The sequence below is a fragment of the Carassius gibelio genome, chromosome A13, assembly GCF_023724105.1.
Source record: "Carassius gibelio isolate Cgi1373 ecotype wild population from Czech Republic chromosome A13, carGib1.2-hapl.c, whole genome shotgun sequence".
NCBI classification, from domain to species: domain Eukaryota; kingdom Metazoa; phylum Chordata; class Actinopteri; order Cypriniformes; family Cyprinidae; genus Carassius; species Carassius gibelio.
Window position 1 is genome coordinate 28,608,820 of NC_068383.1, and position 14,479 is coordinate 28,623,298.

At 37.6% G+C, this 14,479-nt stretch overlaps 1 protein-coding gene across 1 annotated transcript in view; it reads right to left on the reverse strand.

The window, feature by feature from the left end:
- Positions 1-2,326: 2,326 nt before the first annotated feature.
- Positions 2,327-14,479, reverse strand: part of LOC128026731 (1-acyl-sn-glycerol-3-phosphate acyltransferase epsilon) — a 75,360-nt gene continuing 63,207 nt past the window's right edge. The window contains exon 8 of the mRNA XM_052613999.1: positions 2,327-3,449. Within this exon, the coding sequence (XP_052469959.1) occupies positions 3,224-3,449 (226 nt within the window). The 3' untranslated portion in view covers positions 2,327-3,223. The remainder of the gene's footprint in view (positions 3,450-14,479) is intronic.

Genomic DNA, 14,479 nt, shown 5'->3' on the forward strand with positions numbered 1-14,479 from the left:
AATGGATACGGGGAGAAAAGCTGGGATGCACTGTATCAACAGAAGCATTGGTTAATGGATACGGGGAGAAAAGCTGAGATGGTACAATATTTACATTTTTCTCCTAGTTCGCTAGGAGTGATGTTTCACTTTGAGCAACATTAGAGCAATTTCCTAGAATTTTAAGTCTGTCAGTCAAGCGGCATGTGAATAATCTATTTTATAAACATGAATGAATATCAGAAGACATGTTAAAATTTTCTTAAACGAAAGATCTTGTGTACAGTAGGCTAATCAATCAATCAATCAATCAACCAAATTAATCGGTTTTGCAAATTGTCAATAAAACTGCTATTTCATACTTTGCCAACATTGTTTTATTATTTTTATAATCACTTTGTATATATACTGTGTGTGTGTATATATATATATATATATATATATATATATATATATATATATATATATATATATATGTATATATATATATATGTATATATATATATATATATATATAAAGAGGAAGATATTTTAAAATTTTTATTGTAATTACTTAAATTATATTATCTTTTTCAGCAAATTTCAATAGAAAAAAATGAAAGACTTTCAACAGTCTTTTGATAAAAGAGAATTAAGATGAAAGAATTAAAACTGTGCAGGTGTCACTGAAGCTAGATGTGATACAATTGTGATACAGTCTTTTCGACTAGCTAGCTACAATCCTCATAGACTTTTTTTAAAATATATTTTATTTGGATGGTTCTACGGCAGCAATATAACAAATGTACATGAGAATTTGCCAAGACCTGCACATGACATGCAGACAAAAATATATGTTTATTGTGGCCACAAATTAAGTTCCCTAGTTTTAATTAAATGGCTTTCTGCGGGCTCCCAACCATCCCATATGCACATGCATACCCTGCATATCCAGATGCTACACCCCAGGTTAACCTTTAATCAGTGACAGTTGGTCTTGTCAAAGTTGTACCTGCAGACACGATTACTTGACAAATGAAACTCAAACTTACATCATCCATTCATGGCCTAATGGTTAGAGAGTAGGACTTGTAACCAGAAGTGTGTGGGTTCGAGTCTCAGGTCAGACAGAAATACGATGACTGAGGTGAGAGCCTTGAGCAAAGTACTGAACCTCCAATTGTGATTCGCCACTGCTCTGGTTTTGTGTATTCACTACTGGGTGTGTGCACTTAGATGGGTTAAAGTATCATAATATAATTTATATTCATAATACACAGATTATCAATTGATTCTACTTCTGCCAAAAATATGTTCTTCTAATTAGGTTATGATCAATGCAATGCAATTCAATTTAAGAAAAATTCTGACTTAAAAAAAAAAATCACAGATGGATCTGTGAAAAAAATTTATCTGATTAAATGTAAATTTTTGACTTTAGTTTTACTACTTTAAATATGTTTTACTACTTTAAATATTTACTACTTTTAATATATATGCAGCTTTTGGCTAACTACAGTTTAAAAACATAGCTTCCGGAACACTTTTTTGACTGATACATTTCCAAGGCTTTCCAGATTTTCAATGATTGTAGGAATCCTACTGTGATCTGTGATTTTGTCAACAAGTGCTTGATACTATTTAAGGGTTAAAGTTTTGGGTTATGAACTTGTACTGAAGGCATTTGTGCTATTGCCTCATTTTCTTTTAAAATTCCCATACTCTCCAAATGTCAAATATATTTCCCATCATAATGTTTTTAGACTTTTTATGGACTTCAATAACAATCACATTATAAATTATTGGTATAGGTGCAATCAACTGTGTCAACAAATATTTTTAATGTGGGAGCTCCCACTGACCTTTCTATCTAAAGTGACCCAGAAGCTTAAGTAGAGCTTCCTGTTGAAGTTATAGCAAAATATATATATATACACTACCAATAAAAACAATATTTTAGAAGACAGTTTATGGCATGAGCAAATTGAGGACATTTGTACATTTAAAAACAACCAGGGAACTAAGGATCCACCACAAACGTCTCAGATTTCTCATGTTGACCAAATTATTGCTCTAGAGGAAGCCCTAAAAACACATGGAAAATGGGTTGTGTCAAAGAAATAAAGTCATATATCAGGGATAGACAACTTCAGTCCTGGAGGACCACTGTCCTGCAGAGTTTAATTCCAACCCTAATTAAACACACCTAGACAAGGCAATCAGTGTTTTCGGGACTACTAGATAGATACATGCAGGTGAGTTTTTATAAGGGCTGAAGCTAAACTCTGCAGTATAGTGGCCCTCCAGGAGTTGCCTATCCCTGTCATATATGCTTTGAATAACAGAGTTGAAAAAAAAAATCAATATATTTTTGATTGAACAATCTTTAATACTCCTGCAACAAGTAATTTAAGCAACTATCTGTGAAATATTTAGCAACAGTGCAAACACTGATAATAAAAAGCCCATATCTGACAGGCTTTTTAGATCTTGGCATCAAATAATAATAAAAAAATAATACAAATCAAAACCCATACAAACAAAACCCAATGCGCATAACAAAAAAAATACTTGAATTACATAATGAAAATCAGCATAAAATAATAAAATACTCCAAATATTCTAAAAGAAAACCCATCAGGATAATGAAATACAGGCCCTGTAAACACAACTGATTTTAGAAATCATTAACAATATTCAGAACTACACAAAAAAAAAAAAAAAAAAAAAAAAAAAAAAACTTGCATACTGTAAATTAAAAACACATGGTTCCAACAAGGCCAATCATATGGTTAAATGAAAAATGTTTCAAGACTGCCATGGGTATACTCAACATTAATACCAAACACAAACATCGTCTCTGTGTTCCATATTGTTATCCATTTTTGCATTTCAGATTACAATTGAGCTCAGATCGTATAGAAACACTAACATTGGGTCAAAATCACAACTCAATGATGACATGCAACAATACTGAAACATTCCTATTATAAATCTTCACATCCGTCTACAGTGCTGTAAGCATATTATGCTGACAACTGGGACATTTTAGTTTTTTTGCATCTCATACTTGTTTGCAGTGCAGACACAGTGTTACTGTTTTATCTTTCTGCCAGTTAAGAGTATAAAATAAAACAAATGAAAAAATTAAATAATCCTCTTCGATGTATACTATGAGCCAAAAATAAACTATGGTGATAAATGAATTAAATGATGAAACCAAAGTGTTGATATGGATGCCCCCCCCCACCCCAGTTTGGCTAGTTTATGGACTTACACTTACCCACACCCATCCAATCAGAGTACCATAGAGCCAGGTATTGAGATAGAGTTTTCTTCCTGACTCTGTTAACAGCATTGGCAAAGTGAGGCCACCCAAAATCAGCAGAGAAGGCAATGTCTTTGTAAGACTAAGTTGTGACTTTTGGCATTCTCCAGGGAACCTGCACTTTTTCTCAGGATCTTCAGGATCATAGAAAGTAGTTAGAAGCCTAAAGAGAAAGAATAACATATTTTCAAAACGTTTTAAACTTGCAACTAAACCACCATTTTAAAATAATCCAGTATTTCCAGTACACAATAATTTGTTAATCAACAGTGATTTATCATAAAGAATGGCAACACCACTATTCTTGTCACATTGTTATTTATACAGTACATATTGGGAAATAACCCAACATTCTCATTAAATGTTTATGTGGCTTGTCTCTAGTTTAACCACTTTAAAGTGTAACAAATTAGTTCAAAGTGAGATGTACATAATTAATCATAACGAGTTATTATTAACTACATTCATCTTCAGGAATTACTTGTAGCATTTTAGTATTAATAGTACAATAAAATTATTTGTTCATCCGCAGGGCAGACAGTGTTAACTGTTTATTGACTAAGTAAGATAATTTCTATGGCCACGAAAAATTATTTTACTACTAACACATTGCTCCCAGAGCATGTAGCGAAACTGGAATGTTAAAGTGACCTCGTCCTGTGAGCAGCAAACAAAGACAACCAAGTGTGAATACATATGGATGTTTATTAAACTATACTACAGGGGAACATGAAACATCTGTACACAAATATACACAAAACACAAAAATACGAACACGAAACACAAAAATATGCTACAAATAATATGATGCATTTTAGGCTCACATAGTAGAGATATTTAGCTATGGCCAGGGCTTAATTTGTCTCCGGAATCCGATCCGACACCTCATTTGGCGGACCCCCCTCCTCCTTTTTACGCCACTCGGGCCGGCCTTGGGAAAATTTTCACATCACTGTTTTAGGCTTCTCCTTATTTTTAAATAAATAGTATGGAGATATTTGAATTATTTACTAATAAACTAGTGTTTTCTGATTCTGTGTAACAAGGATGAATTGCTGATCCTGACTCACCTTCTCCATAGACCCGCCTTTAAAGAGAAGTTCATCTTTATGCAGCTTTTGATTTTGATTTGTTTTTCATTATGTAGTAATTTAAAGCTTTCTATAGATATATTTATCATGTCTGTGAGGCATGTTTTCGCTGAGGGTCGGTTCATTTTTGTTCTCCTGTTAAAGATGACACGCCAGGAAGCACATCATGTTGTTTTTCCCCATTATACAAAAGCACAACATTTGTTGATATTGTGACTGCACACAAATAAAAACAGATCACAGCCACGAATTAACCTTAATAAAAAAGAAACAAAATATAATCTCTTGAAAATAAATATAAAACTGGACTATTTTAATGCTAGTATAAACTGTTTAAGGAGAAGGAGGAAAAAAAGATGGCCTCGGGCCGGTAATTCTGATGTCGGACACGGGCAGGGTTAAAGGGCCTAAATTTAAGACATGTGCAGGACTCTGTAGCAGAGAATAACAGTTGTCATACCCTAACCCTATCAGATTTGCCGTGAAAAAACTATCCAGACTTCAAATATCTATTATAATCCGTTATAATTATTTTAAATTAGAGGGTTTTGCAAATATTTAACCAAAGATAATTTTTAAAAAGAGCTTGCCAATAAGATCTACGTAACACTGATCCTCAAGCTCTCAGAGAAACCTCGTCACTCACCACGCCTCCACTCAGATTGACGCGCCGCGCACAAGCTGCAGGAGACAGATCTCCACTTAAAGGGTAGACAAATAACTGTTTGTGTTGTATTTGGTTGCTTAAACTCAAACTACGAAAAATAACTCTTACATAATACTCGCGAGGCGGCTTTATATGCACAATTTTTGTGCAGCACAAATATGATGTGACTGTGAGGGCACATAATACAGCCTTTGGAGCCCACGAGTAAAATACTTAAAGTAGTGCAAATTCTATATTTTTTGTGACAATGCAACAATGACCTGATTAGTCAAGTGACAGTTCTGTCGACTGTCCCGAAATGCGAGAGACAGTCTTGTATCGCAGCATGTAGCAGGTCACTGTAGTGAATAGTGTAGTGAAGATGCACTGATGAGAAGCTGGTTTAGAAATGACTGATTTAATTTTATAGTGTGAGTGGATTTATTGGAGTGGAGCAATCTAGGAAATTAATGAGTGGAAAGCCACATGTCTCATGAGTTTCTATTTCAAATCTGAATAAGATATCATGAAAAATGAGAGTCCTGTAAATATTTTTCTGAGACTATGTCTAGACCCCCCACACCCCAAATATAAGAAAATATATTTCCCAATAGTATTGAAGGCTTCTACAAACTATTTAGTCAGTAAAAATACCACTGCATAGTTTTTTTTAAAGTAGTTATAAAACACTAGACAGAAACTTAGACATCATATTAGTGATTTATTTGAGCACTAGAAAAATACAATAAGAATAATTTGAGTAAGAAAAATAAGAATAATAAGAAAAATAAAAAGAGATTTAACTTTGTTTGCCAATTACAGAACATCCTGAGATTGCTAGAAATGCAGTATTTACAATGAATTACGATGCAAATAAGTGCTGATGGCCACTTAAACGGATGGTAATAACACAGATATGCCATAAAGTAAATAATCCACTCTCTCTATTCATATAGACGCGTTCACTTTGATAGCCATGATCATACAGTAATAGCGATCATACAGTAATAGCGAGCTGATTTGGGCTGATTTGCACTCAAACAGATGGTAATCATGCAGATACAGTATTGTTCAAAATAATAGCAGTACAATGTGACTAACCAGAATAATCAAGGTTTTTAGTATATTTTTTATTGCTACGTGGCAAACAAGTTACCAGTAGGTTCAGTAGATTGTCAGAAAACAAACAAGACCCAGCATTCATGATATGCACGCTCTTAAGGCTGTGCAATTGGGCAATTAGTTGAAAGGGGTGTGTTCAAAAAAATAGCAGTGTCTACCTTTGACTGTACAAACTCAAAACTATTTTGTACAAACATTTTTTTTTCTTCTGGGATTTAGCAATCCTGTGAATCACTAAACTAATATTTAGTTGTATGACCACAGTTTTTTAAAACTGCTTGACATCTGTGTGGCATGGAGTCAACCAACTTGTGGCACCTCTCAGCTGTTATTCCACTCCATGATTCTTTAACAACATTCCACAATTCATTCACATTTCTTGGTTTTGCTTCAGAAACAGCATTTTTGATATCACCCCACAAGTTCTCAATTGGATTAAGGTCTGGAGATTGGGCTGGCCACTCCATAACATTAATTTTGTTGGTTTGGAACCAAGACTTTGCCCGTTTACTAGTGTGTTTTGGGTCATTGTCTTGTTGAAACAACCATTTCAAGGGCATGTCCTCTTCAGCATAGGGCAACATGACCTCTTCAAGTATTTTAACATATGCAAACTGATCCATGATCCCTGGTATGCGATAAATAGGCCCAACACCATAGTAGGAGAAACATGCCCATATCATGATGCTTGCACCTCCATGCTTCACTGTCTTCACTGTGTACTGTGGCTTGAATTCAGAGTTTGGGGTCGTCTCACAAACTGCCTGTGGCCCTTGGACCCAAAAAGAACAATTTTACTCTCATCAGTCCACAAAATGTTCCTCCATTTCTCTTTAGGCCAGTTGATGTGTTCTTTGGCAAATTGTAACCTCTTCTGCACATGCCTTTTTTTTAACAGAGGGACTTTGCGGGGGATTCTTGAAAATAGATTAGCTTCACACAGACGTCTTCTAACTGTCACAGTACTTACAGGTAACTCCAGACTGTCTTTGATCATCCTGGAGGTGATCATTGGCTGAGCCTTTGCCATTCTGGTTATTCTTCTATCCATTTTGATGGTTGTCTTCCGTTTTCTTCCACGTCTCTCTGGTTTTGCTCTCCATTTTAAGGCATTGGAGATCATTTTAGCTGAACAGCCTATCATTTTTTGCACCTCTTTATAGGTTTTCCCCTCTCTAATCAACTTTTGAATCAAAGTACGCTGTTCTTCTGAACAATGTCTTGAACGACCCATTTTCCTCAGCTTTCAAATGCATGTTCAACAAGTGTTGGCTTCATCCTTAAATAGGGGCCACCTGATTCACACCTGTTTCTTCACAAAATTGATGACCTCAGTGATTGAATGCCACACTGCTATTTTTTTGAACACACCCCTTTCAACTAATTCAACTAATTGCCCAATTGCACAGCCTTAAGAGCGTGCATATTATGAATGCTGGGTCTCATTTGTTTTCTGAGAATCTACTGAACCTACTGGTAACTTGTTTGCCACGTAGCAATAAAAAAATATACGAAAAACCTTGATTATTCTGGTTAGTCACATTGTACTGCTATTATTTTGAACAATACTGTACATTCACATTCATGATAGGTAAAAATTGATAGCCTGAATGCACTGTAAGTCGCTTTGGATAAAAGCGTCTGCTAAATGCATACATTTATTTAAATTTATTTATTTATTTATTCAACATAAAACACACTCTCACATATATAAAAACTGTTGAAAAATAAAAGAAACAAAGAAAAAAACAATCGCTATAAGTTCCGCCTCCATCAGCTGACAGGTGTGTCAGAGCGGGTTACGGGGGAGCGCCAAAATTCAAATAAACTATCTTTCGCCTATCTTTCATTCATTCTTTTTTCCAGTGGATTGTCTCATTCTGTTTGTGACACTGTACTCTGCAAAACCATGCCGTTTCTTTTTCTACCAAGACGCAGTTTCCGACCATGAGTTATTCCATAACAGATGCAAACAGTTCTGTCGCTGAAAAACTGAAATGTAAACAAAGGAATTATGATCCATATTAAAACGTTATTGCTTCGTTGGACTAAACGTGCTTCATGAGATGTCATTCAGTGGACCCTTACCTTTCTAACTAAACCGGGATTTACAGTTGTGGATGTGTTTATGACTCGTTATTACGACAGATCTGGTATGTACAGTGTTTCTAATGTCAGGACTCCAGACTGCGACCAAATGGTCACATTTTGTGACCAAAATTTGAGTGTGCAACTGAATTTTACATCCAGTCACACATGTGTGACCAGTACATTTGCCTCCTCCACCCTCCGTATTTTTTTTATACATTAAACGTGGAAGGGGCACGTCAATGATCAATGAAATGAGCAATGAAATAATCAATGAGACGCGAGCGCACACGCACGCAAACACACACACTCGCACACATACTCATGAGATGCGAGCACACACTCCCGTCTCATTGAGTGATGCCTGTCTGTGAGGCGCCCAATGCGTGTGAGAAGAATATTGAAGGGCCACTGTAAGTGGCTAAAATGTGTGGAGGGGGAGGAGCTTAGAGATAATCGAGTGAGCGTAAACATCTGTGGGAAGGAAACTGAAACAAATATCATCACAACCTGATATGTGCGTGGTGTGCATCTTGGCTATGAGCAAGCGAACTATTGATTCGTTCTTCTGACCTGCGGCTAGTGTACCAGTGCCAGAGTCTACAGTGTCACTGTCGGATGATGATGCAGAGTCAGAGGTTGGTGTGGCGAAAAAGCACGCACTCACCATTTTCAAGAAGACTGGCTGAAAGAATTCAGCTGGCTGAGATACTATAAGTACTCGAACTATATGAATTGCGAATACTGCAGCAGCTATCCCAGAACTGCGGGGAACACAAAGTTTGCCAAAAGTACAGGCACTTCGCAGTTTAAACACAATACACTGATTAAACACAATCTCAGCCTAAAACATTGAGTATGCCTTGACATGATTATAAATCAAATCAACGCCACTGCCGGTTGCTTTTAGAAGACAAATGACTGTCAATCAGAGCGCAGATGAGGCAGAGATGTTGAAATTTAACACGGCCTACTTCGTTGCTAAAGAGGAACTACCCTTCACCAAAAACAAAAGCAGTTCGACCTTCAAAGGAAGAATGGTTTAAAACTTAACGAAACTGAATCAACAGGTGCCACTGTCACAATGGCACAGGACCCAGCTAGAACAAGAAATGCCCCGAATCAGAGGAGCAACAATCTTTCTGGTGCACCCGGAAAACCAACACAAGCTGGCATTCACATTTGGGATCCAACAGTTCACCTTCAACAGGTGTCTGTTCGACTACGCCAACTCACCAGCTGAATTCAACATCTGTTTGAACAAAGCCTGTATAAACTCTAACTATGCTAGACTCAATTTTGTGTGCCATCTTCCAAATATGAAACAGGATAGTTTCAAAACTGCAAACAACAGGCCAGTCAAACTCCAACACCTGTTCCAGCAATGTGACAACATCACAAAAACACACAATGTGACTTTGTTCTGGAAGAAGGTAAAAGGACCCTCGAAGCTACCAGGTCTAGACAAGGACCTAAAAGATCAAACTGACACCCTCGCCAAAACTGGCGCACTAAACAACAGGCTGTGGTCACTCCCAACACACCCACCCAATTTCAAAGTGACTGTTACACAATTGGAGTTTGGACACCATCACCGCTCCAAACAGTTCCCGGGAGCTTTGCTCAGAGCCGCGGCTGCTGCCAGAACTCTGTTTAACATTGGTATGTCCAGTGTCAATGCAGCGAACCAGACCGTGAACTCCATGAAACCGCTGTTTATTTTCTTCCATAATGACTTTGCCCAGACTCAGCTGGTTACAGCATTAACGACAGACCTGCTGTGGGAGGATAGCTCCTCCAATGACAGCCTAACCACGGGCAGAACCCCACCGTACATGATACCCTTAAGCCTTGTGCTAACTGTGCTGGCTTACGCCATCACCACGCCAGCTGACCTGCTACAAATATACCTGTTCTACTCTCTGGATAGCACCATCTTATTGCACGTCAATTCCAAACAAAGGGAAGTGGATGTGCTCCTGAACCAACCCATAAGCGAGTCAAGCCAAGTCTACAAACTTAAAGACACTGTCAATGTCAGGTTGTGGAAAAGCAACACCCACACCAAGACACACATTCCAGATGTGGTGGCTTACCACGACAGCGATACACAGCTGTACCTGGCCCCAAACCTGCACATGTGTACCTGGCCCCAAACCTGCACATGTGTACACCACAAGTTGACGTCGATGATAGAAAAACAAACATAGAAAGACATTTCATAACCTCATAACTTTCATAATCTGATAATTCAACCCGTTATAATTACACTGACATACTGACATGACAGTCTCATGCACGCACGTACGGTTTTCCGTCAGCGCTACCCACGATTATACTTCACTTATATCCACTTATTGTAGTAGTAGCTATTATAGGCCTCTAAGTGAATGTATTAATCATAGCCTAGTTGGCCAACTAATAATTATAAAATGATGATTCATGCAGCGGCGAGCATTTCTGTGTCTGCACCTGTTGCTGCTGGCCACACAGCAAAGAAGAGAGCGCTGGCCGAGTTTGAAAACATTGTGGAACAGGACGAGGATGACAGCGATACATGCGCCTCAATCACAACATGGAAGGTGATGGACGAGATGTGCTGCTATGGTGGAAACAGGACGAGACCCTGCTACCGCGACTGTCAAGACTGGCTCGCTGTTTAGTGTCCCGCCAGCAGCAACAGCAGCAAACGTGTCATCAGTGCAGCAGGAAGAGAGGAGGACAGGGTTAAAACCTTCCACACTGGATGCTATTCTTTTTCTCCACAATGCTCTGTAAGAGACTGTTCTAACTTTTTGTTTGACTGGACTTTATTTTCGTTTAACTGTTGGAAACTAATGGAAAAAAATGTTATGTGGTGGATTTTTGAGGTAAGACAACCTGCAAGTTTGTTTTTAATTAATTTAATTTAATTTGTTTAGATTGTAGGCTATTTCTCATTTCGTTTGCGAGCCTGCGTCAGTATTTCAATTTTTTTAAATTTACTCACTGTGATTTGATAAATAAACATTTATTAAATTAACTGTCTGTGTGATATGCTTGAAGTGTTTTATATATATATGGATTTTATTGTAGCCCAGTAAAGTATTAGCGTTGATTTGAAAGGCTTACTTGATTAAATGTGTTTTAACCTACAGCCGAGCCGGCTGATTAACGTTAATCGTCATTTAAAAAAAATACTCCAAACATTTTTCTAAATTAACTTGATAAAGAAATGAAAAGAAACATAACACAAAAGTGAACTATTTTAATTGCTGCAAATAGGGCAGGCTTCCGCTGTGTAATAAAATAAAATAAATAAATAAAAACACGGCTCGTGTCCGACTCGGGCTGATAATTCTGATGAGCTGTCGGACACGGGTCGGGCTAGGGCCTGAGCTTTTCGGGCCAGGGCCGGGCCCCGGGCCTAGATTTGAGGTCTCTAGATTAAAAATCTTTCTGAATATTTAAATGAATGTTATCTGGTCAATACGCTACATTTACATTATATTACATTTATTAATTTAGCACACACTTTTATCCAAAGCGACTTACAAATGAGGACAGTGGAAGCAATCAAAAACTACAAAAAGAGCAATAATATATAAGCGCTAACAAGTCTCAGTTAGGTTAACACATTACATGTAGCATTGGCTTTTAAATAATATAATAAATAAAAAGAAAACAGATAGAATAGAAAAAGAATAGAGCAAGCTAGTGTTAGAGTATACACACACACACACAATTGCATAATAAATTAAAAGAAAATAGAATACAAAAAGATTAGAAAGGTAGTTAGATTTTTTTAAAGAATAGAATTAGAATAGTGAGTGTTAAAGTTAGAGGGTCAAATAAAGATGGAAGAGATGGGTTTTAAGCCGATACTTGAAGATGGCAAAGTGACTTTGTGCTTCTTTGGGATGGCACAATCAAGGGACGTTCACTTGCAGATCGCAAGCTTCTAGAGGGCACATAAGTCTGAAGTAACAAATTGAGGTAAATGGGTGCAGAGCCAGTGGTAGTTTTGTAGGCAAACATCAACACCTTGAATTGTATGCGAGCAGCTATTGGTAGCCAGGGCAAACAGTGGTGTGACTTGTATTCTTTTTGGCTCATTAAAAATGAATCTTGCTGCTGTATTCTGGATTAAATGTAAAGTTTTAATAGAACTGGCCGGAAGACCTGCCAACAGGGCATTGAAATAGTCGAGCCTGGACAGAACAAGAGCTTGAACAAGGAGTTGTGCAGCATGTTCCGAAAGAAAGGGCTTGATTTTCTTGATGTTGAATAAAGCAAATCTGCAGGATCGGACAGTTTTAGCAATGTGGTCTGAGAAAGACAGCTGATCATCAATCATAACTCCAATGCTTCTAGCCTTTTTTTTTGAAGGAGTTATGGTTGATGTGCCTAACTTGATGGTGAAATTGTGATGAAACGATAGGTTTGCTGGAATCACAAGCAGTTCTGTCTTGATAAGGTTGAGTTGAAGGTGATGGTCCATCATCCAAAAAGAAATGTCTGTTAGACAAGCTGAGATGCGAATAGCTACCGTTGGATCATCAGGATAGAATGAGAGGTAGAGTTGAGTTTCATCAGCATAGCAGTGGTATGAAAAGCCATGTTTCTGAATGACAGAACCTAATGGTGCCATGTAGACAGAGCAGAGAAGTGGTCCAAGAACTGAGCCCTGACGCACCCCAGTAGTTAGATGTTGTGACTTGGACACCTCACCTCTCCATGATACCTATCTGATAGGTAAGACTCAAATCATTGGAGTGTAGGTCCTGAGATGTCCTTTGCCAGTAGGGTTGATAGGAGAATCTGGTGTTTAACCGTGTCAAAAGCAGTGGACAAATCAAGCAGGATAAGTACTGAAGATTTGGATTCCGCTCTTGACAGTCTTAGAACTTGAACAACTGAGAGCAAGGCAGTCTCAGTTGAATGTCCACTTCTGAAGCCAGATTGGTTGCTGTCAAGGAGGTTGTTGAGTGTGAGAAATGTAGAGACTTAGTTGAACACAGCTCGTTCAAGTGTTTTTGCAATGAAAGGAAGAAGGGAAACTGGTCTATAGTTCTCTAAAAGAGATGGGTTGAGGGTGGGTTTCTTAAGTAGTGAAGTTATACGAGCCCGTCTAAATGATGAGGGAAAAACACCAGTGTGGAGGGATGTGTTGATGATGTGAGTGACTGCAGGTACAACTGCAAAACAAATGGCATGAAGGAGATGAGATGAAATAGGATCAAGCAGGCAAGTAGTAGGGTTATTATAAAGCAGTGATCCTCAAATCTGGCTCGCGAGATCCACTTTCCTGCGAAGTTTAGCTCTAACCCTAATCAAACACCCATGAGTTTGCTAATCAATGTCTTCAGTATCATTAGAAAATCACAGGCAGGTGTGTTTAATTAGAGTCTGAGCTAAACTCTGCAGGAAACTGGATTTCGCGAGCCAGATTTGAGGATCACTGTTATAAAGGATGAGTTTGGAGACTTCTGCCTCAGAGAGTGAAGAGAAGGATGTAAATGAGTGTATGTTTGCTGGTGATACAAAGTATATACAAAGTATATGTAGCTTTTAGATGTAACTCTTGCAAACAGTATCAAAACACTTTTTTTTTTTTTTTTTGACCAATGAACTTCTAGGAGCTTTCCAAGATTTTCATGATCATGGGAACCCTGTCCATCAGCAAATTTGTAAACATGACATAACCAAAATAAAATGCCTTGTTACACATTACATGTAATTACTATAGTAATAACAATAAATTAAGCCTTACCTAAGTTGCAAAGACTAAAGTCTCAAACCCAAAGATATATTCTTTATAGAAGTTAAGACTCGTCCACGGCCTCCTATAATGCCTTGGTTAAACACATCCCCACATGTCTACATCACTGTGTGGGAAGATTTGCATATCACCGCCAAAATGTTCATGCAAAGAAGGAAGGCGTATCTCTGATTATCGCAGCTGCTGCCACTGCCATGTCATGGAAACACTGCGCGTTTTGTTGCGAAAATTTAAATACTTTTTTTGGCCTTCCAAAAGAGAACACAACTATAAATCAGTGGTTAAGCTGTAGTTAAGTTGTATTTACAACACTGTTCCAGAAAAGTTCAAACCAAATATTAAGATGTGTGCAGCTCATTTTATATTGGACTGTTTCCTGAAACACAGAGAGCAGCCTACAATGCCAGCTGTTCTGACTCATAGTCTGTAAGTATTATTTAATATTTAAAGAATTAGCCAATGACATTGCAAACATGAGTTTTGAG